General features: G+C 41.5%; 2 protein-coding genes and 1 pseudogene across 6 annotated transcripts; 2 read left to right on the forward strand and 1 right to left on the reverse strand.

The window, feature by feature from the left end:
• On the forward strand, positions 1 to 1,246 carry LOC127752636 (uncharacterized; annotated as a pseudogene).
• Positions 1,247 to 10,964: 9,718 nt separating this feature from the next.
• Positions 10,965 to 11,957, reverse strand: LOC127752637 (putative disease resistance protein RGA3). The gene has a single exon (XM_052278043.1). The coding sequence runs from the start codon at positions 11,955 to 11,957 to the stop codon at positions 10,965 to 10,967; it is 993 nt and encodes a 330-aa protein (XP_052134003.1).
• Positions 11,958 to 17,403: 5,446 nt separating this feature from the next.
• LOC127786099 (uncharacterized) lies at positions 17,404 to 19,671 on the forward strand. Of its 5 annotated transcripts, none has more exons than XR_008019909.1 (7): positions 17,404 to 17,857; positions 17,939 to 17,998; positions 18,104 to 18,164; positions 18,265 to 18,367; positions 18,677 to 18,951; positions 19,160 to 19,255; positions 19,367 to 19,671. XR_008019909.1 is itself a non-coding variant. In XM_052313428.1 (5 exons), the coding sequence occupies exons 1-5, from the start codon at positions 17,662 to 17,664 to the stop codon at positions 18,707 to 18,709; spliced, it is 405 nt and encodes a 134-aa protein (XP_052169388.1). In that variant the 5' UTR covers positions 17,406 to 17,661; the 3' UTR covers positions 18,710 to 19,671. The 5 variants fall into 5 exon arrangements, 1 of the variants encoding a protein (XP_052169388.1); XR_008019906.1 differs by having other exon boundaries at positions 17,406 to 17,857; positions 18,702 to 18,951; XR_008019908.1 differs by having other exon boundaries at positions 17,406 to 17,857; positions 18,702 to 18,951; positions 19,160 to 19,236.
• Positions 19,672 to 23,985: the final 4,314 nt, after the last annotated feature.

Here is a 23,985-nt window from a genome sequence, read left to right on the forward strand (position 1 = left end):
ATGGCCTCGGTCCCAAGTGACTTGGCCTCTTGCCCTGACCTGGGTAGCTGCATGGTGGCGGTGACAAGTGAAATGGAATGTCTGAAGCAGCTCTTCACGGCAAGATCGGTGGTGGCCTGGTCTGATGAAGGCTAGAAGGTGGAGATCGGCACATTTGCTGATGACATCCGTTCGGCCTTCCGTATCCATCGCTCCGACATTCAGATCACGAAGTTCTATCCAGAAGACTTCTTCCTCACTTTTGTTAACCATAGCGATCGTGAGGAAGTGCTGCAAGAGCCAAGGCTAGTAACTCGAAGTGGGAGAGTGTATCACTTCAAGCCATGGAATGAAAGGCGCAATGCTGAAGTAATTGATGTTCGCTTCCATGCCCGAGTCTGCATTGAAGGTATCCCAATGCATGCAAGATCAGAAGAAGTGGCGACAAAGATCATTGGCTGCAAGAGTTCAGTCCACTACATAGAAGAGTACTCCCGTCGCCGGAACTACAACCGTACCTTTGATCTTGGGATTTGGAGCTCAGACTTGAGCTCCATCCCGAAGGCTTCAAGTTTCTCTATCACAAGGCCAGACAGTGAAGCAAGAGCCACTGATGTTCCTTTTCCTGAGTTGGAGCCGCCCCGGATGCCGGGCATTCTTCCGCAGTTGTTTCTCCTCATCCCAACCTCTCTCACCTGATCTGTTGCCCGTGTCACAGGATCAGAGGGCTTTGCTCTTGCTTGAAAGACACCTGGATCCTATGTTCTATGAGGCCACGATGGGAGGTTCCATCTACTCCCCTGATACTTCCCTGCCTCGTACTGCCTCTCCTGTGTTTGTTCTTTCAGCTGCTGCAGACTCACAGGCGACACCAGTTGAGGTGACCCGGCATGATGTGGAGGAGTTCCTGGCGGAGGTGACCACACCCATCCAGCAGCCACTCCTTCCTGCGCCAGGAACCAAGCCACGCCGCCCATGCTGCAACAAGGTGATTACTCCAATACAAAGGCAACGTGAAAGACTGGCCTTGAAAGCCAGACGCAATACAAAGCTTGATTTAATTGCGCAAGAAATACTTGCAAAGAAATTTGGCGTTCTTGATGATAATAAGCGTCTAGATGACCAAATTAAGAAACTTTACTTGCAGCACTACAAGAAACCGCTCTCCCCAGTAGACATGAAGACAATCACGACACTGGTGGAGAATGGAGGCTGCAAAGGCATTCGGCTGCGTGCCAAGAAGGCGGCATCGGTGGTGCCGATATGAAGCCCCAACCGTGACAGAAGACTGCCGGCCAACTGTTGATGATGTTAAGTAGATGGCTTTTGATGTTTGTAATGCAAATGTGCACCTCTTTGTGTTTCTGCCAAGTTTCTTGGCTGTGTTTCAGAGATGGCCATTTGCATCACAAGTCCTCCCTTGCAGATGGAGTCTCCCCTAGTAGTAATGACTTTTATTCATGTCGCAGTTGAACTGTTTCATCCTCAATTGGAATGTCAGAGGCTTGAACAGCCAAGTTAGAAAAAAAAGTGTTAAGCTGTTGGTAGAGCAGATGAATGCTACAATAGTTTGTCTCCAAGAAACAAAGATGAATCAAATCTCTGATGTGGATGTTTTGCATACTCTGGGTTCTCGTTTCAAAAACGAATTTGCTTTTCTCCCTGCTGATGGAACCAGAGGAGGAATCCTCCTAGCCTGCAATGATAACTATTTCAGCCTCTCTAATGTTCTCCGGAAGCAGTACAGTCTCACAGCCACAGTGACTATGAAAAATGATGGCATCGCATGGACGATAACTGTGGTCTATGGACCTCAGCAAGATGCCCAGAAAATTGAGTTCCTCACTGAGCTACAGGAAATAAAGCAACTGGTTATGTCACCTTGGCTGCTAATAGGAGATTTCAATCTAATCTATAAAACCTTAGACAAGAACAACAGCAGGCTAAATAGAAGTATGATGCAGAGGTTCAAAGGAACTTTAGACAGATTGGAGGTAAAGGAACTGCCTCTTTTAGGAAGGAAATTCACTTGGACACAAGAGTGTGATAACCCAACCCAATCAAAAATTGACCGTGCTTTTTGCTGTCCTGATTGGAATGTTCTTTTCGACTCAGTACAAATGTATGCCCTCTCTTCTTCCTGTTCAGACCACGCCCCCTTATTCATAACAGGTTGTGTGGAAAGAGAGCAAAATAACTCCTTCCGTTTCGAGTCCTTTTGGCTAAAGTTCCCAAACTTTCTTCAGATAACAGAGGAGTCCTGGAACAGACCTTTACAGACCACCAATCCTTTTGCACGAATTAATTTAAAGCTAAGAAGGCTTGCAAGAGATCTCAGAAGATGGAAATCAACCAAAATAGGAGACACGAGATTGCAGCTGGCAATTGCGAATGAAGTAATCTTTCAATTAGATGTTGCTCAAGAGGATAGAGTTTTGTCGGATGAAGAACAGTGTTTTCGAAAATTTTTGAAAGTAAGAGTGCTTGGCCTGGCAGCTATGGAGAAAATTCGTTTAAGACAAAGAGCCAGGATCACATGGCTAAAACATGGGGATGTCAATTCAAAGTTCTTCCAAATCAAGGCGAACGGTAGAAAGAGAAAAAACCACATCCTGCTCCTCCAAACACCGATTGGTATTGCTTTCACAAAAAACCAGAAAGAAGAAGTGAAGCGATACTTCACTCAAAACCTAGGTTCTTTTGGCCCTAGAAATCAACGACTAAACTGGGCTGCCCTCAACATACCTTGTTTAGATCTCTCAGATCTTGATGAGCCTTTCACTGAAGAAGAACTTAAATATGTCATTTCTGATCTACCCTCGGAAAAAGCCCCTGTCCCGGATGGTTTCATTGGGGCTTTTTTCAAGCAGGCCTGGGATATAATTAAAATAGATATGCTGCAGGCAGTAACTTTCTTTGGAGATTTGGGATACTCAAGGCTACAGGACCTAAACTCAGCACATATTTGTCTCATTCCCAAAAAGACTGATGCTTTGAAAGTGGAAGATTTTCGACTGATAAGCTTAATTCATAGCTTTGCAAAGATAATTGCCAAACTGCTAGCCAACAGGCTTGCACCTAAGCTAGGAGATTTGGTCTCCCAAAGTCAAAGTGCGTTTATTAGGAAAAGAGCAATTCACGACAATGTCCTGTTCATCCAAAACATGATCAAAGCATGCCATAGAGCAAAAAAGCCAACTCTTTTCCTTAAAGTTGACATTTCGAAAGCCTTTGACACAATTAATTGGCCATATCTGCTAGAGGTCCTACAAAACTTCGGTTTTGGTCAGAACAGGTGTAATTGGATTTCTAACTTGTTGGGTACCTCCTCCTCGGCAATTCTCCTGAATGGCACCCCAGGGCAGGTAATAGAACATGCAAGAGGGCTCCGTCAGGGAGACCCCCTCTCCCCCATGCTTTTTATTCTTGCAATGGAACCTCTACATAAATTGTTTCTAAAGGCAGAAGAGTCTGGACTTCTGTCAAGTCTCCAAAGACAAAGACGTTTCAGATGTTCTCTTTACGCGGATGATGTTGCCCTTTTCATAAAGCCAAATCGAGACGAGATGCTAGTTCTTCGTGGTATTCTCTCTGTTTTTGCAGAAGCCAGTGGTCTTTACACAAACATGGAAAAAACAGAGATATACCCGATTAGCTGCAATGAGATCAATCTTGATGATTGTCTATCCATCTTCCCAGGCAGAGTTTCAAACTTCCCATGTAAATACCTTGGTCTCCCTTTGCACACAAGAAAATTAAGAAAAGTAAAACTTCAGCCTTTGGTGGATAAAGTGGGATCAAGGATACCTGGTTGGCAAGGTCGATTCTTCACTTCGGCTGGCAGAGAAGTGTTGGTCAAAAATACTTTGTCCTCAACCCCAATTTACCACTTAACGATTCTACAACAAAATAAATGGCCATACAAGCGAATTGACAGGTTTAGACGAACTTTTCTTTGGAAAGGAAAAGACCCTGAAAATGTTAGTGGGGGCAGCTGCCTCCTCAACTGGTCCTCTGTTTGCAAACCCAAATCTCTTGGAGGACTTGGAACCCTCAATTTGGAGAAATTCGCGCGGGCTCTACGACTCCGTTGGCTTTGGTATGAATGGAAAGATGAACATAAGCCATGGATTAACATGGAAATTCCATGTGACGAGATGGATAGAATTCTGTTCAGGGCAAGCACGCAGATCTCTCTTGGAAATGGAATGAAATGTAAGTTTTGGTCAAACAACTGGCTACAGGGAAGGGCTCCTAAAGACTTGGCACCAAATATTTTCAGATTAGCAAAAAGAAAAGCAAATTGTGTAGCTCTAGAGATGCAAAACAACCACTGGATCACTTCTTTAAGGATGATCACCTCGATTGAAGAGATCAATGAATTAGTCTTCTTGGGAACCCAGCTGCAAGAGATCAACCTACACTGTAACTCTCTAGATAACATAACCTGGAAATGGACTCAACATGGAGAGTACACAGCAAAAAGCGCTTATGAAATTCAGTTCCAAGGCTCTGTTGTAAACAAAAACTTTATGCCACTTTGGAAAGCTGAAGCTGAACCAAAACACTGTTTCTTCAGTTGGCTGATCCTACATCAAAGAACCCTCACAGCGGAAAACCTTTTATTAAGGCATTGGCCATGTGATTGGATATGCAGTCTCTGCACAGAAGCTTTTGAAGATGCAAATCATTTAGCAAAGGAATGCAATTTCATTATCTTGGTCTGGAACCAGGTTTGCTTGTGGCTAAATTTCTCACAAGTTCCAAATCACCTTGTGCATTAGAACATCTCAGATTGGTGGGAATCTTTAGTAGTTTCATTTCAAGGAAACAGAAGAAAGAAGCTAATAGGAGCCCTTCTAACAACCTGGTGGCATGTGTGGCTTGAACGTAACAGAAGATTTTTCAGCAAAAACATCTTAGTGCCACACAAGTAGCTTTTATGGTTAAAGAAAATATAGATCTTATGCAGATCTTGCGCCAAACCTAAAGGTTTGTGCCTTGCGAAAGTTGTTTCTTCTTTGCCTGTAATTTTTTTTTAAAAAAAAGTACCACTGCTTGTAGTGGTCACCTTAAGACTTTGTGTCTGCTCATTCTTCTAATATATCCGGCAGATCTCATGCCGTCATTTGCTTCAAAAAAAAAAGTAAACTTACTGCTGTGGTGGCTTCTACAGTGAACTGCAGATAACAATTTTTGAAAATATATGCAACGTATAGCAGATTACTACAAACTGTCAACCGCATGCTTTTTCAGAGAAGCATAGAAAGCAATACATCGTGGCAGAGCTTATTCTCTACAATAAATACAGGGGTGTATATATTCAGAGTTTCAGACAATAAAAACAGACAACACTTCCGCTAGCCACATGTATACGTACGGGAGTAATAATTCAAAGAAGATCCCGAGTTTGAATTTATTCTGCCGAAATTCGAGCTCCTCAAGCTGTATCACTTAAGCAAAACTTGCAAATCCAAAAAAAAACTATTTTTTTTAAAAAAAACCTCTGTAGTGGAGATTCACCATCAAAAAGGCAGACAATTGATATAGTCTTCTATGAATGGTAAAAATCTTGGAGGGAAGCCAAGTAAAATTATCAGAAGAAAGAAGTTTGAACCAAAAACAACCTCTCATCTTACACTACTGGTTGGATTAGAGTCGAGATGATGGCAATCAGTTCCACAAACCTCTATGATCTGGCTATTAGGTCACCAGTGACGGGCTGTCACTCACATTCGACGAAAGTAACCCTCTGCCGGGTTCTAATTCCGACCCGTCACAGGTGACGGAATACTTGTGACAGACTGCGACCAGTGACCTCATCTGTTACGGCCTCCCGATGGACCCGTCAAAGGTGAGGCCATCCGTGACAAGCACTTCGGCCTGTCACTGGTGGGTTCTTAGAAGTGAGCCGTTTTGGCGTGGTGTAGGTTTTCACTTGAAGAAGAGAGGGCTGCATTAACGATGCCCTAAGAGGGAAGACGACACTCACTAGTGTCGATGTCGCCACCGCCAGAAGACTGGGGGTAAGGCTTTCGCCTCGGTCTCTCTCGACGGTTGATTGCCTCCAAAAAACATGATGAGGGTGTTGTGGGTTATCACTGCCTAGCTCGCCACCCGGCACAACAGCTCTGACTCTGTCACAAAACAAGACGACCCCATACTATAGGAGCAAACAACACTACTACTCCACCCACGGCGAACCACACTACTTGAGGGGTTATTGTTCCCAAGATTGTCACCCAGTCAAGCAGTTCTAACTCCTCAGCTCACGAAAGCTCAGTCATGAGGTGGAACCAACAAAAACCACCACCACCGTGAACACAGGGCACCTGATTGTGGTCGGCCTTGAGAAAGCACCAACGATGCTGAAGGCCGCTCAACCTTCACTGAGTAAACACCCAGCTTGGCCAAAAGCGACACCTCCTTACCATTGGGCTTCCCGCGATCGGGATCTGAGAGCAGACCAGTACAAAGAAGGGGGGATTCAGCTCATCTGACTTCACCCCTCACGATGGCAGAGATCAGTCGAGGTCATCCAGCTGTCCACATTCAATCGAACCGTCCGCCCAGGGAAGTGCATGATATACACGAGCAGACGCGTCGTGAGTCTGGCCAAGGCCGGCCCAACAAGTTGTTTCCCAGCGCCGTCCGTCACTCCTACCCTTTTTACAGTGAACAGATGCGTTTTGGTGGCCGTGCTCTCCTTTTTGGCGCCAAACGAGGCCACGGCGCCGGACGATCGTCTGACAACGCACTGCGATGGCAAACCACGGATTCCACCGTTGATCAAGCATAGGTGAAGTAAGGACCTAATCTGAGTTTTTACACGCTTGATGAACTGCTTGATCTTTTAGGCAAGGTGAGCATTTATGCATCCATTGGTTGTACCTCCCTTGTTTGTTACTGCACATGTGCAGATGCTCCCATTCACCACTGCCAACAGGTGCTGAACGCAGGGGATGACATGATTGGTGTTGAGCACTTGGAAGAGGATTCTGATGGCTTGGCTCTTCTTAAAGCACGGAGCTCTGCCGGATCAATGATCGTCTTCAGCCTTTTTTTTTAACTGAATGCACACGCATGTGGTTAGTGTGTACAGTTTAGTATGTCATATACACTTGGTAGTCGACAGCAGAGAGCAAGCATGTTGGGTGGAGATTGATGTAGAGGAGAAGGGCCGCTGTCGCCACCGCTACCTCTTCCTTCACGCCGGTCTTCTCTGCCGTCGCCACTGGATTTGGGCTATTGTGTGTGGCTGCCGCGGTCCTCCTCCACCTCCGCCTCCACTGGGAGAGAGGGGGGCCGGAGGAGGAGGGAAGCGGCCGGAGGGGAGGGCAACGGTGGAGGAGGCGATGCCGCAACCGCTCCATCGATGCCGGTAACCACCTCACAGCAGACTAACAGAGATGAGGAGGAGGGGGAGAAGAATGGGGGGAGGCGGATCTAGAGGAGGAGGGGGAGAATAATGGAGGAGGAGGACGAGGAGTGTAGTACCGAGAGAGAGGATGTCGGATGGATAAGGAGTGGAGTATGGGCGCTGGCTTGATCGGTTCGCCTCAGCTCGAGTGCTGGTTTTCCTACAATAAACTATAGTGCCGATTTATATGCAGATCCGGCACCTATAATATAAGTATAGGTCCCTTTTTTATAAAAAAAAAACTAGCACCTATACTATAGGTGCCGGTTTTTATGGTAATAGGTATCCGTTTTAAATAAACCGACACCTATGAGCCAATACCTATTAGGTGTTTTGTAATAATGGTCACACTCACATATGTCCAGGATACCTGATGGTAGTCCAAGGAATTAGGTGCCCACACTACTACAGAATACCAGGGAGGCGGCACTATTGACTCCAAGTGATTGGTGCTGGTTTCAAAATCAGCACCTTTGAGGTGTTCGCGAGCCAAAAAAAAGGCTCGATACATCGGCTCGAATCGAGCTGGTGCATCGAGCGCATCCACCCCCTGTGTTGCCCCCAAAATCTCAAATCCACAGCATCAACGAATCAACCAATATCATCACAACGAACCAACCAACATCATCACAGAAATTACAGACTATAAACTCCCGAATCAACCAACATCAATAACAGACATCACACGACAAACATTGAAAGAACAATGAACTCCACCGCTGCTCACCATCGCCATCTACCAGACCCGCCACCGCTGCCACCGTTGCCCCGAGGATACTCCGCCGCCGGGCCACCACCGCCTCCCCTCCCACAGTCGGACCACCGGGAAGTAGGGGCTGTCGCATCCGGGAAGTAGGGGTCGCTGCCTCCATGCCGTCCACGGCCACCGCGCCTCCCCTCCCGCCGGATCTGGCGAAGGGGAGGGCGTCGCTGCCCCTCCCACCCCTGCCGAGCCGGTGCCGCCGCCGTCGCTGCCCTTTCTCCCGCCGTACGCCACTATTCCAGCTGCTGCGAGCGAGATAGAGAGGGGAGAGAGAGCGAATAAAATGAGAGGGGAGAGAGAGCGGAGAGAACGAGAGAGATCGAGAGGATACGAGAGAGTTCGAATGACCTTATCTCCTCAATGCTAGTGGTGGGGCCTGTCGGCTCGGCTCAATTCGTAGGTGCCGTACCTATCTATCTATCTATCTATCTATCTATCTATCTATCTATCCCTCTATACCTCTATACCTATACTAATTGGGCACTTTCTACGAGCTTCCACGTTAACCGGAGAAATCTAACCGTTGATTTAATCAGTTTTATTATCATGGCCGTACATACAAAATCTAACGTGGTGGGCTAATTTGCCTTCTAATTTCGTGGGCTCTTTCAGCCCATCTATTTTTTCTCTACAACAGATCAGCAGTAATCGAGAGAGATACAGATCGACCTCATCTCTCTGATAGAAATTAACGATAGAGAGGTGGGAGAGAGGACTAGCAACCACGGGATGATACCCAATGCGATTGGTGATGATTTGCAATCTCAAATCCTCTCTAACTCGGGTACTATTTTACCTCAACCTTGAACAGATTGATTTTTCATTGATTTGGATTGACACTCATCTGAAACGTCATCATCCAACCCAATAAATTTCAGGAGTCCAGATGCCGATCCAAAAAATCGAGTACATATGCCACCGTTCCCCAATTCACACAGGTAATGTCGAACTTGCATCTTCTATGCGATCTCCTCAGCCATCTATTTAAAACTTTCTTGATTTTTTATTTGTTTGGACTTTTGAGTGATGAATTACTGGCCGATAGTTTCCCTATTTAATGAGTTGTTCGGTGTTCGATGAACGTACATGTTGCAACCTATTTAAGAAATTAGCGATGACTGATTTTGACTGAAATAATGAAATAGCTGTTGATGAGTTGTGCTAATGATCCGGTAATCAGATCAGTCGACAGATCATAGACCCTTATCTATGACTTTTCTCTAAATCTAAATACAAACTAGCAAATATAATATTTATAATTTTCCAATTTACTGTATGTATGTCCGTATGCACTACATATAGTCTGCAGATTACCTTTTCTTTTACCAATGACATGGTTCAAGCTGTTGACAATGCGAAGGAAGCATCCAAAGTCAAGGTCAGGATAATCAGACTTTGGGATGGCCTAAATCCCAACAGACATGATAGTTATTAATAAAGGTCGGAATAAATATTCCCCTCGCAAATAATATTGGTATTAATGGGTATTTCCAGAGAGCTCTCACATTTACTATAAACGTTAACTAAAAGATCTGTAGTTCATTAGGTCGATCGTATTACCATGACTTGATCAATCAAGAATTTGTGTTAAAACCAATATCAGTTGTGCACTTCAGGGACGCTCGCACATTAGGAAGAAAGATCTTAACACCATTGATTAGGTGGTTTACATTGCTATGATATTCGATCTATATGAATTCGTGTAGATTAAAATATGGCCCGGAAAGTAACATGGACTCTTTAGTTTTATTTTTTTAAAAAATAATAATTCTGAAATCAGACATCATAAAGACAGGGTTTGCTCTCAATTTAGAAATTTGTTAATTTAATTGCATTTTTAAATTCATAATTATCAAGTTGTAACTTATGTGAACTCCAAACCATGTACAACTAAAATGTATTATTTACTATTTTTAGAATTATTAAATCATAAAAGTTATAATTGATACTTCAAAAATGTATTATTTCTAAATTTACAAATGATTAAATCACGAACTATCTATAACCGTGGGTCTGGACAGAGTACAATTTTATATATTATTTACGAAATTATTAAATCATATTTTTTTTACAGTTGAAAGTATAAATCATGTACTTTACAAGACTCCAACTTGAAAACGTGTAATATTCAGCAAAATCTGATGACCAACATATTCATAACTTGATTATATTTTTAATATTTATATTATTAATAACTATAGCCCGTGCAACGCACGGGTTAGCGTCTAGTACCTATAATTTATTATAGGTGTAGGTTTTTAATATTAAAGGTTTCGTTTTAAATAAAAACGACACAAAATACAATGGATGTCGGTTTTTATTTAGAATCGACACATATAATTACTTCAAGGTGTCAATTTTTTGCGATTTCAACCCGCGGAGGTGGGAAAAGGCCTATAGGTGCCGGTTTTAGCACTTATGACACCTATAGTGCCGACACCTATTTGATGTTTTGTAGTAGTGCCATATGAGGCGAGGGGAATGGGGCACATGTGGATGACAAAAAAGTACACTAACCCTAAGCAGTGGCAGTTTTCGCAATGTATCAGTTATCCGTTTTTTTTATCTTGTCCGTCTCCATGAAATTAACACTATAATCAGTTGATGGGTCAATAGGTTGGAAAACATAGCTGTTTAGCTTATAATTGCAGGTGCAAAACTTGAAAATATATTCCTATTATTGACTGTGTACATAGGAGACCGGAAAGTACAAGGTTTACTTGGACTGCTATTTGTATAGCAAGATAATTGTTGTACATAATACTCTTATTTTACTATAAAATATCACTATGTGTTACCAAATCAACTGGTGCTTCGGCGCTTCCTTGTAGTTGTTGTAGATCCATTCTTGTCATGAAATAAAGCTGTAGCAGAAGATACATACTTAGTATAAGGTGGTATTCGTGATTCCCACGTTGCTATTTCAAAATCACCACCTGAAATTGCCACCGATCTAGCTATTACCTCTTTGAACGATATACTTGGTTTCTTATAGTTTGGAATATCATCCCTTTCTACTCGAGGTGGCATTACAAGAATGCAGGCGTGAGTAGGATAAGATGTCATAAATTCGGTGCTATCTACTAGCTGCTCTTTCTCAATGATATCTTTCGGATGCTCACCATATTTCAAAAAGTTGTTCTTCACCATCCTCTCGAAGCGTCGCAATATTCTAAGCCAGAAGTGAACATTATGGTTCCTTCTAAGCATGTCAGATATCATATTGGCTGTTATCAATGATCCACCCAATACTACTGCAAGATCATTTGCAACTGAGACCATCTTTGGATGGTCCTTTTGGTCGGTCGCTAGCATCTTGAAAAGGTAGCTGTACTCCTCCTGTGATAAACTATTTAGATGAACTGCCTTTGCTGTTCCGAACCTTGCAAGATTTTCAATCCTAATTATGATTACCACTTTGCTTCCTCCAGCTGTCATCTGACTTACAGTAGAATAGAAGTTTACCCAATCATTTTCATCTATGTCCGTAAAATATTCACGAACAATTAATGTCCTCTCCATTTTGAACTTTGCATGTGTTATTGATCCGCAGCTGCTATCTCCATTGATGTACAAAATCGAAGAAAAGTATGATCTGATCCGCTCATCATTGCAGACATGGCTGATCAAGGATTTCTTTCCTACCCTGCAATCACCAATGATTGGAAGAACAAGACGAGCACCCTGGTTACCTGGATTTTGCAATAAAAAATTGATAATTTCCTGCTTCTCGACATGACGAGCAAACACACAATTATCGGTGTAAAGGTAAGCATCATAGGGTCGGCACCACATGCATTCACATCTGGCTAGGAATACAACAAACTCTTTCACTCTACCTCCATCTGAAGTATTTATGTGTTTTTTGTGCAGCTCTCTAAAAAGCTTGCTTCCCATCTCAGAACAGCCACCCTTATATATAATTAGCTGGAAATGGTTCAGAGCAAAACCAGCAGCCATTTTATCCACAGCTGTTTTCAAGGGATGAGAAAAGTGACTGCAATTTGCCAAGTTTAAAGTTCTCTATTCAATACTATTGGTCGTCGATTGCTTTGAATATCTGTTCCTTAATTTTTTACCATCACACACTTTATCGTATGAAATATTAATTAACTGGACTATTTGAAGAAACTAGTATTTTTCTTGCTAACGTACATGGCTAGGTGTGAAAATTTCTAAAGACTATGAGGGACCATTTGGACCATTTATGAAAGGAAAGCAACAAGTTGATTATGGGAAGCTAGAATTCGTCCACTTGATAAACCCTGAGCTCCACTTGAAAATATTTTACCAAAGTGTATGGGATGTCATGGTATAGATTGAACCGAGAGGAGAGGAAGGGAGTCGGACTCGGTGGAGATGATAGCACGAGGTGGACACTCGGCCTTAGTTTGGAAAGGTCCCCCGTGAAAACTAGAAACAAATCTGCCCTTCCTTTTTTTTCTCTTCTTTCTATCTGAAACAAACCCACGGAAATGAAAGGTAGATAAGTTGGGGTTCCGAAGACAAGCACTTAGGTGGTCTAGCTGACACGCGTAACTATACGGTAAAGTAGCAATGGCTAATGTTTAATCTAAGCAAACCCAAGAAACCCTGAAGGGGTACCAAGCTATTTAAGTAGGTGGGTGGACGACTAAGGGGTCCCTAGGGTCGTGCTCCACCTTGTTGGGGCACGCCCCGCATGGCCCCACTTAGGCCGAGATCCCAGATGAATTTACGAGTTCATAGGCTAAATATAGGTGACACAACACCTTGTTTCTATTATTCCAGCCTATGTAGTTGGAATTTGGAGCTGAGCTTGGATCCGTTTGAAAGAGGACTCCAAAAGCTTTCCATCAAGTACTCACGGACAAAAAAGGAGCACGTATGCACATTTGGTGCCCGTTTGAAATCAGCACTTTAGCATGTGGCTGAATTGGATTTCAGAACTTGGTCAGATTGATCTTGATGCAAGAAAAGGTTATATTAAAAGTCACCATGGTCACATCATCGTATGAAATATTAATTAAATTGACTATTTGAAGAAACAGGTACTTTCTTGCTAACGCACATGGCTAGGTGTGAAAGTTTCTAAAAACTATGAGGGACCATTTATCAAAGGAAAGCAACAAGTTGATTATGGGAAGCTAGAACTCGTCCACTTGATAAACTTTGAGCAGCACTCAAGAAATTTTTACCAAAGCGTATGAGATGTCATGGTATAGATTGAACCAAGAGGAGAGGAATGGAGTTGGACTCGGTCGAGATGATAGCACGAGGTGGACACTTGGCCTTAGTTTGGGAAGGTCCCACGTCAAAACTAAAAACAAACCCGCGATTGGAGAATTGATCTTTCACTGGTGGAGAGCTGCCGTTTTTTTTATTTGCATGGCCCTGTTGCTACATGGTTTATATATATATATATATATATATATATATATATATATATATATATATATATATATATATAGGCACCATGGTGCCCGGGCACCATGGTATGAAATACACAAATTCAATCAAATTTTTCAAAATTTTCAAATTATGAGTATATACCTAGTTATAAATATTCGATTCATACCTACACCTCTCAACAAAACAACTCAAAATTTAACTTTATTTCACAATCCAATATTACATACCTAACTAATTATATGTTTGGATGCCATATACCTAGAATCAAAATCTAACAAAAACATGTTTAAACTAAGTTCAAACTTGTTTTGAACTAGTTAGTAAAGTAGTTAATGTTAATACCTAAATTTTATACTCATTTGAATTGAGTATATACTCAATTTGAACCATGGAGCCCGGGCACCATGGAGCACCAAACAAATTTAATATATATATATATATATATAGATATATATATATATATATACATATATATAGGTAAATTAACTGGTGCTACATGGAGTATGGGCTCCAAGATTCAAATTGAGTATATACCCAATTTGAATGAGTATGAATTTTTTTAAATGTTTAGATATGAACATTAACTTCTTTACTAACAAGTTCAAGTTTGAACTTTTTTTTGTTAGATTTTGGTTCTAGGTATATAACATCCAAACATATAATTCGTTTGGTATGTAATAATGAATTGTGAAATAAAGTTGAGTTTGAGTTGTTTTGTTGTTAGGTATTTGTATGAATCAATTTCATATACCTAGGTATATACTCACAATTTGAAAATTTTTAAAAATTTGAGAGAATTTGTGTGTTTTATACCTTGGAGCCCGGGCTCCATGAAGTCCCATATGGGTATCATATATATATAATATATATATATATATATATATATATATATATATATATATACATATATATATATATATATATATATGAGTTGGATTTTTTGCACGCGAGTTCACATATACCCACAATCTACACCCTATATGTAGCTTGCATGAACCTTAGGGCAAATATATTAGGTGCTAACAAAATGTAACATGCATGATGTTTACGTTATACTATATTTTTTACAAGTGTAAAATACCTTGTTTATGTAATTTTTGTATTTCTTGTATGCAAAACTTGTTTATGTAGTTTACCTTGTTTATATAAATTACCATGTTTATGTAGTTTTTGATGGTAGGATATATATCATTTTGTAAGTATCATTGCAAGATGACAATTTGGTGATATAGTAGATATATTGTTTTCTCATTTTGACTAAATATCATGTTATAAACAAAATAAGGGTTAGAGAAATACAATGCACTAGATAGATAAATGTCATATATATGATTATTATTGAAAAAATTTATTTGGTAAATAATACAACATACATGTTATACATATTGTGAACCAACCTAATCCTAATCTTTTCTCCCTATAGTAATCATGCATTTGGTTAAGGTTAGATACATTGTGCAGCACGAATCAAAGCGGACCCGGCCCGTTTTGATTCTTCTTTTGTAAAATAATTCAGGGTCCTTAATTAGCGCTTAATTATATAAATCGCACCGGTTAGTACTCAACAGATCGAACAGCTCTCGCGACATTTGCGGTTTGACGCGAGGCGGAGGCGGCGACGGTTCCTTGACGGTAGCTTGGTTGGAGATCGCGAAGTCCGCCGGCGGTGGAAGAACTGGAGCAATCAGCCACGGACGGGTGGAAGTCGCGCTCCATCAACCAGTTGGACCACCAGCTTCCTCATACAGTCCTCAGACGGATGGGATGAGCAACGACATCAGGTAATTGGGTTGTGCTCCCCGTCGATGGTGCCGATCGACTAGATTTACGTCCTTTGAATGCTTGAATTACCATTGATGGTTGTTTAATTACATCCATTACTCACCTTTCGCAGGATTCCCAGGGCAACCGTATCAGACGTATCAGGGTCGGCGGCGGGCGGCTTCCAGCCTTCCACAGTTCCACTACCGCAGCAAGAAACGCGAACTCTCTCCTCCAACTAAAATCAGTACGGCTGGTCAGTGGTCAAGGCAAACGAATCGAACGATTCGGCCGGCGGCTGCCACAGATCGACCATGCACGATGATGCCAGTTTGTAGAGTTATTCCCAGCTAATGAATCACGGCAACGGCGGCAGACCGCAGATACGAACATGCACGCACATCTTCCATTGTGATTTGGTTTCTGGTAGAGATGTAACAATTAGCTTAAGATTATAGTCTGACGACGATGGCGATGCAGTGATGCACTGATGCAGTTTTACCTATGTAGCTATGATTTCTTTTTCTTAATCTCAGTTGTATCTATGTACTGTTACTGTCTTCTTAGTGGATTATAATAACTTAACCTTCTGTACTTCTTAATCGATTATATCTTGCATACGACTCGTTATTGTAATCAGTATATGATTGCACAATATACGTACTGTTCTTTGATCGTTGATACTACCAGGTAAAAGTAGTATGTACGTACTGACCAAACAAAAAAAATACTAGCATATACCGACTAAAAAAAGTACTAGCATATACTCCTTCAATGAGAAACGCAGTAGATACAGATCAAACAGAAGTATATAAACTTCTCAGGAATGTAGTATATACTGATTAAAAAAAAGTATATTGACTAAAAAGAGGCATATACCACTTACTAATTAAAAAGAAATAATATAAACCACTACCAATCTAAAAGATCAGTATATACTCACTCTTAGAAGAGATAAGTATATACTCACTCCAAAAAGAGATCAGTGTATACTTTCTCCAAGGAAAGATCAGTACATACTCATTCAGGGAGGATATCAGTATATATACTTCATCCAAAAAAAGATCAGTATATACCCATTCCAAGATATGATAATATATCCGGAAAATAAGATATACATGTACAAAAGTTTGTACTTGTGTGCCGAGAAAAACATATATATACTACTAACGAGCTTCCTCAGCCATATCAAAAAATTTGAACCTGCGTATGTAACGGCCGGAGTGCATGCATGCAGAAATTCAAAGAAAAAGGAAGGGAACAGTACTTTCTTTCTCTCTTTTAATCTAACTATTCATTATCAACCCTAAAAATAAAACTATTTATTATCAAAAATAAAACTATTTATTATCAACTAATGGATATCCAATAAAAAAAAGAGTACATACACCTAGGAGATATTATACTACAGATAGGGTGCGTCGTATTAAAACCCTAAACCCTAACCCTAACCCTAACCCTAAACCCTAAACTCTAACCCTAAACACTAAACCCTAAACGCTAAGCTAATCATCCCTAATCTTTGACTCAACCCCTTGCACGGACAGACACAGTCAGACCGTTGCGTTTGTTAGAAAAACGAAAAGGTAGCTAGGCATCGACTATATGACAGCAGACGCTAGGCTTAATAGTTTGTGTATCTGCAGTCATCAGCTGAACTGATCTTGTGATGGAATAACACATACCTACACTTTTACTCTGTTGTCTCAAAAAAAATGTTTGCTTTGTTCTGTTTTTATGTTTCTGATTCAAAGAGACCTGAGATGATTGGTTATGATATTTATCTTGCTAAATGGTTTCATCCTGTTTTCTCAGTGGCTGGAGCTGAAATGCCCCGATGTATATGTATGACATCTTAGTGTGCCTCTTGTATATAGCTGTTGTACATGCTGACAGATTCTATCAGTTGGATTTGTTAGATGCGGTCAATCACGCGTGTTTGTCAACTGACTGGTGGCCAACTAAATCACCCCCCCCCCCCCCCCCCCCCCAAGTCGCATACAACCAGCACCACCGACCCCACAACACATTCACTCAGTAATTTGTTTACTATTCACCTTATCCAATATATATACACATTCGGTTACGGGTCCAACCTCTTTTTCCCCTCCGATTTTTATAGATCTCGGCTTGTGGCAGCGACGGGCGACGGCGACGGCGATGGCCTACGGCAGCGTTGGGCGACGGTGGCCGTCCCTCGCTCGGCCCTGCACGGATCCACCAGCGGCGGCGGGAGGAGAGTCATCGTCGCGGGCACTGCCGATCCTCAGTCAAAGTCATCCTCGCCCAGTCCTCAACCAGTCGCCGCCGCCGCCTCGCCTTATGCCATCGCCAGATCGACGCCGCGATGCCCTGCCTCCTCACCCTAGTCGTGGTCGCCTCGAAGCCCTGCAACCAACTCCCCATCGTCGGCACGGTGGCTGCCTCCCGCTCCTCCACAGGTCGTCGTCACCCTGCAACCCCCTCCCCATCGTCGACCAGTGAGGTTGAGGCTAGCATCCACAGACTCATCCACCCCAAGCAAATGAACTTCAGTGATAGCAGTACACACCGATCTGATATTCTGTTTTTCTGTTCGTTTTTTCTTTTCTATATTTGTTTTTTCATGATTGATGTTTTTACAGGGATCTGGGATCATGCATGGGCAAGCCTGCAGCTAGGGTGCTGTTTTTGTTATTCATTCAGTACAACCTTTTCCTCCTGCTCTCAGCTATATTTTAATTTGTTCAGTCAGGAAATCTTGGGTTATGTTCGCAAAACTAGACTCATCTGAATTTTTTTCTGTTCAGTCATGGATTCGTGTGTGGGGCATTGTTCAGAAATCAAGCTGTACATCAATTTCCTACTCATGTAAATTTCCGTTTTTTCAGTCATTAGATCTTGTGCAATTTTTGCAAAAAAAAAAAGAAGAACAACTCTCATTTGATTTTTCTTTTTCATGCATGAGCAGGACTGCTGCTATAGCTGTTTTTGCGATGAGGGACTAGGATTAGTCCAAGAAGCACATCATCCGCTGCTATGGACAGCTCTGCCTCTGGGCGCACGCGACCAATGTGAGCCTCTCATTTCTAACTTCTTATTGTTCTTTTGTATGTAATGTGTCATTTATGCATTGATTTCATCAAGAATTTGTATGTTTGGAAGAACCAAGGAAGCATGTGTGTGAATTGCGCACTAGCTGGGTAAAAATTAGGTTGGATCTTAGCATTGAAACAATATTGTAGTTCATTTACGAGTGCAAATTCTGACTTGTACATCTGTTTTAGTGTTGTCTTGGTTCAAGAATTAGTATATAGCCAGACATGTAGCATGACTGGTCAATTTTAACTATATTCAGAGGAAACATACTTGATTCCTGGCAGGAATTTTTGCTCCTCCTTGTCGTAGGTTATTAAAGATTTGTGGATGATACATACTGAAGAATTCTGGGAGCAATCTCTCCGCTGCCTGCGCGCCGTTGTTCGGGGAGCAACCTCTTTCTCTCATTTATGCCGAGGAGGAGAGAGGGTGCAGCGGCAGCACGATAAGAGAAGGAGGAAGGCCACTGGATTCAGCGAGGCCACTACGACCGCGCACTACAGGTCTGCAGCTGCCTACCCGGCCCAGTCAACGTTAATCTCACTGGGCCCAGTCAACGGTAATCTCACTCGCACTTATTCTGTTAGGGTACATGTTGTTTCAGTCAAGAAGAACTAATTCTTAGCTGAGAGGGCAATCTTTATTACTTATCATGTCCATGTGCTTGGCTTTGTTTGCTGCTTGGTTATCCACCTTGGTTATCATGCTTTTGTGGTGGCAGAAGAGCGACTTGCAGGAAAGAGTAGCAGCTAATATCTTTTTTATAGGATCAAAATCTGAAGAGGCAAGTTCTTGCATAGGCACTGCCATAAACTTCCCCACAAAATACCAGAGTGATGCCACTGTAATCTCTCTGTCACAAGGTTTTTCTTAAAACCTGAGTGTGTTCAGTATTATACTTAAGACTGATACTCCTTTATACTACATTTTGTTTAATTGGACACTGATGCTGATTCTTTCAATTTTCATGGCAGATACTTCACAACGTTTGATGGTTTCGAGCTGCAACCTTTGATTTCTCACATATGGATGGGTTTTATTGATACTTTAGTTCTTTAGTCTTGACTAGCTAGTTAGCTTAAAAACATTATATCAGTTGGGCCAATACATTAGCTACGAGAGACCCTTTATGAAATGTCCCCTTCTGGTTATTTGGAGATGTTTCGTTGTTTTGGATGTGCAGTTGATATTGTGAGTCGAGGATATACTTGGACTTGTATTCTTCAAATGTAACCTCAGGATATTTGAATAGTGGCTTCAATGAATGCATTACAATATATATGTATGCTTGCTGATGCATGGTAATGTGGACTCTTTTGCAGTTCTATACTAGAAATTTTGTGGACTTGATTATTAAGAGAAACTTTGTGGCAAGATCAATATGTTATATTAAAAACCATCAGTGTAATAGTAATTTATTTACTAAGAAAAATCTTGAGACGGTACCAATACGTTAACTCTTAAGTAATTTATTTACTAAGAGAAGGTATACGAACCAATTGGGAGTACTACCATCCTAAGGAATTTATTTACTAAAGAAGAGCTAAGAACGACCTTAAGAGTAATTCATTTACTGAGAATAGGAACCAAACTGAGAAGGGCCTGGGAGTAATCCATTTACTGAGAGAAGGAATCAAGTTGTGAGTGCAGGAGTATTAGTAACTCATTTACTCATAGGTTGATAGACTCAGTAATCTTGTTACTAATGGGCCAACCACTAACTCATTTACTCATAGGTTGATAGACTCAGTAATCTTGTTACTAATGGGCCAACCACAAAAGAAGTGCGGAAGGAAAGAAAAAAGGTGCGGGCTAGTTATATGGGATTGATGGTGTGGGAAACATTTTGATAGTAACAAGTTTACTTATCGAACTAAATCCGCTGATAGTAATTGATTTACTTAATGAAGAATTTTTTGAAGAGGGAGGGATGGGGGAGTTTGTGCGGGATGGATTTGGGAGGGGGGGCGCTAGGAGGGGGGTGGGGGGGAGGGGGTATTGTGAGGGGAGTAGTTTAGTTATAACACACCCTGGGTGCGGTTTAGCGTATCCCTATATATATATAAACCGCGCCTGGGGTGCGCAATAACTAAACTAATCCTCTCAGCACCCCACCCCACCCACCACCCCCCCTCCCCGTCGCCCAGGGGGCTCTCCCGCACCTTTTTCTCTCCCTCACCATTTGTCTTTCAGTAAATAAATTACTTGCAGTTAATATCTTATTATTAGTAAATGAATTACTAACTAATATATTGATTTTTGCATTGTAATCCCGCACCTTTTGGCATGTCCATTCCAACTGCAACCCGCACATTTCTCTTGCACACGTAGTAAATAAATTACTCTCTGTTAATATCATTTATTAGTAATTAAATTACTCGGAATCCAACTCATTTCTTCTCTCAGTAAATGGATTACTCCCAGGTTGTAGCCCTTCTCAGTTGGTTCATTCTCTCAGTAAATGAATTACTTTCGGGTTGGTCTCATTTATTCTCTTAGTAAATAAATTACTTAAGATAATACAATACTTAATTGGTTATCATACCTTCTCGCAGTAAATAAATTACTTAAAATAACGTATTGATATCGTCACAAGATTTTCTTAGTAAATAAATTACTATTACACCAATCTCAACATAACATATTGACATTGCCAACAAATTCTCTTAGTAACCAAGTTACTATTACACCGATGGTTCTCAACATATGTCTCTTAGTAACTAAATTACTATTACATGCATGAATCCAACAAGCAAGACGACGCTAGTGCCTCATATCGATGTTGAGCCGACAAAGCACTATAGATTCCTTAGGTCTCCCCATCGACAGGTATCCATCACCCACGAACATCTAGAGAGGCATCCCACAGGCACCTGGATATAGACAGAAACGATTACATCATCTAAGAGAAGTCTTTAATTTACACTCATAAATGACTCTAAATGAGATATGATTCGCTGAAGAAGAAATAAAATGCTTCATAAAAAATTGAGCAGCAGGAAGAGAGAATATGTGCAAAATGCAGCCTCAATCTGAAGAACATAAATCGAGTAGAATAAATTTTAGAACTGATGAGTCTATACTGCTTTATTTACAGGAATACACTCCATTAGATTGATCATAGATTTCAGATGTTCACATGCATGTTAAATTAAGAACCAAAATTCTAATTGACACATTATCAGTTCACCAAGATAAATCCAGAAAAAGTGTGCAAAGTGTACGACATGAAACATTTAGAGCGTCCTAGTAAAATGAACCAAGGATCCTATATCTTCAGAGATCACCCGGATATCATTGAGGTCAAGAGAAAAGTTCAATTTGGCAGTCAGTAAAGATCTGTTTCCAGGGAACATATTATTATGCATAAAAAAAATACTAATCAAATAGACTCGTCCTAGATTTTTCACGATACCAATGCCCAAATAAGCTAAAATGATATGGAAATTATTCATGGATGAAAACTCCCTTGGTGTCCTTGATCCGCACCTGCGGAACTAGTGAAGGACATGCCATATGCACATGAGCAATTAGAACAACAATCTCAATCCTCTGAATATGAAAAAAAAAGCATACTTAGGCAAAAAAAAAAAATTATTGTGTGCCCAGTAGTAAAACACCTGCACCAAGAACAGGGATTTGTGCCAATAGACTGAACAATAAAGGTCTCAATGTACATCGTTATCAGTATAATCCTCATCTGCATTGATGCTGCATCCGGATTCTCACTCTGCCCGTGCGAAAAAAAGACATATCTTGTCTTTTCATGTCTAGTTATAAACACTAAACTAAAACCTGGGAAAATTGCAACCATAAAGCATAGAATATTGAATCAAGAAGAAAAACCACCATGAATCTGAACAGCGTGGGGGAAAAAAGGCCTGATCACCGATCATGCAAACATGAAAAAACAAAAACGAAAAAAAGAGAAAGGGAATAGATCGGATTGGCATGGCAGCACCAAAGACACTATTCCTCTCATGGGGGATGCAGACTTCAATCACGCAGACGAGTTCGGGGTTGTCGATGGTGTCGCTTGTGAAGGAACGCAGATGGCGCCGGCCCTCCTCCTCCTTTGTCCGCACCAACAACTTATGCAAATCCAATCCAAATACTGCTACTACACCTCCTCAGCGTCCTCCACGGGCGGCGGACGAGGGCAGCAGGCGTGGGCGATGGTGGCGATCTGGAGGCTGCCTGCGGACGAAGGCGGAACGGCGGCCACCGACGAGGACGAAGGACGTTGGCTCCTCCGTATAGCTCGCCAACGTGGAGCAGATCGGCAGCGGTGGAAGGGAAGCCGGTGGAGACCATGGGCGGAAGAAAGGCAGGCGCCCTTCGTCGTGGAGCTTGCCTCCAGATCCAGGCGGCGTGGTGGCCTCTCCCCGGTGCTGCCTTTTCTCGAATCGCCGCCGGCAACCTCCTCGTTCCAGATCTGAAAAAAGCAAAAGAAATTAACAAAAAAAAAATGAGTATATTAAATCCTATATATATAGGCGGAAGTTAAGTAGTAAAAGAATTACTACTGTGGGTACAGGGGAGGGGTGGGGTGGGTAGGGGTGGGTTGTGCCATCTGTGTGTGTGTCTATATATATATATATATATATATATATATATATATATATATATATATATATATATATGTTCCTACTACCAGGAGTAGTTACTCCCTCCTTTTAACGGGTCAGGTTAGTGGAACCATCTTGATCCAATAACCGGTACTTAGGTTGTTTTTTTAATTTAAACAATTAACTAAATTGTTTATTAGTTGAAATTATTTCTTTTTTGTTAGTTGCATGCAAACGAACTTCTGCATTAGAATTTCTGCTACGTGCTGGTCAACAGAAGATACATGTTAGCTAGCTAAACTGAATTTTCTGCTCGTTTGGTGCATGCATATATTTCCCATGTATTTAGGAACGTTAACGTGATGAAAAGGCAGAAAATATGTGAACGTTGACACATTTAAAATGCACGGTCTGTGAAACAGAAAAGGAACAGAGCATCAGTTGAGAAGGAAGCAGAACATTGTTTGGAAATGCGGCAGAACATCACTTGGAAAAAAAAATCCCAAACCGAAAATGGAGCAGAATATCGTTTGGAAATGGAGCAGAACATCGTTTGGAAAAAAAAATACATTCTGCTCTTCCTAGACAAACTCCATCTTCTGCTCGTCCCGGCAGAAAATGTATCTAAACTGAAAATGGCAGAACCTCAAATGAAAAAAAAATCCAAGGAGGAAAATAAACCTCAACTAAAAATTGGCAGAACGTCAACTGGAAAAATTCCCCAAATATAAGGGCAGAACCTCCCTGGGTAATACGTGATTAGTTACAAACAACAATTGCGGCATGTGCTCCGCGATGGCCGAGTCCATCTGAACTTGTAAATAGGCAATATAGTTTTATTAGCTAGTAGGAAGGACGAAAGCTTAACCAAAAAAAAAAAGGTGCAGAATATGTTCTGCTGGTGTAACTGAATCCCATCCTTTTATAGGAAGCTCTATGGCAAGAATACAGGCAGAAAGTTTCTGCTTGGGTAACTGAATCCCGTTCTCTTATAGGAAGCTCCCTGGCAAGAATACAGGCAGAAA

This window comes from Oryza glaberrima, chromosome 10 (genome assembly GCF_000147395.1).
Source record: "Oryza glaberrima chromosome 10, OglaRS2, whole genome shotgun sequence".
NCBI lineage: Eukaryota > Viridiplantae > Streptophyta > Magnoliopsida > Poales > Poaceae > Oryza > Oryza glaberrima.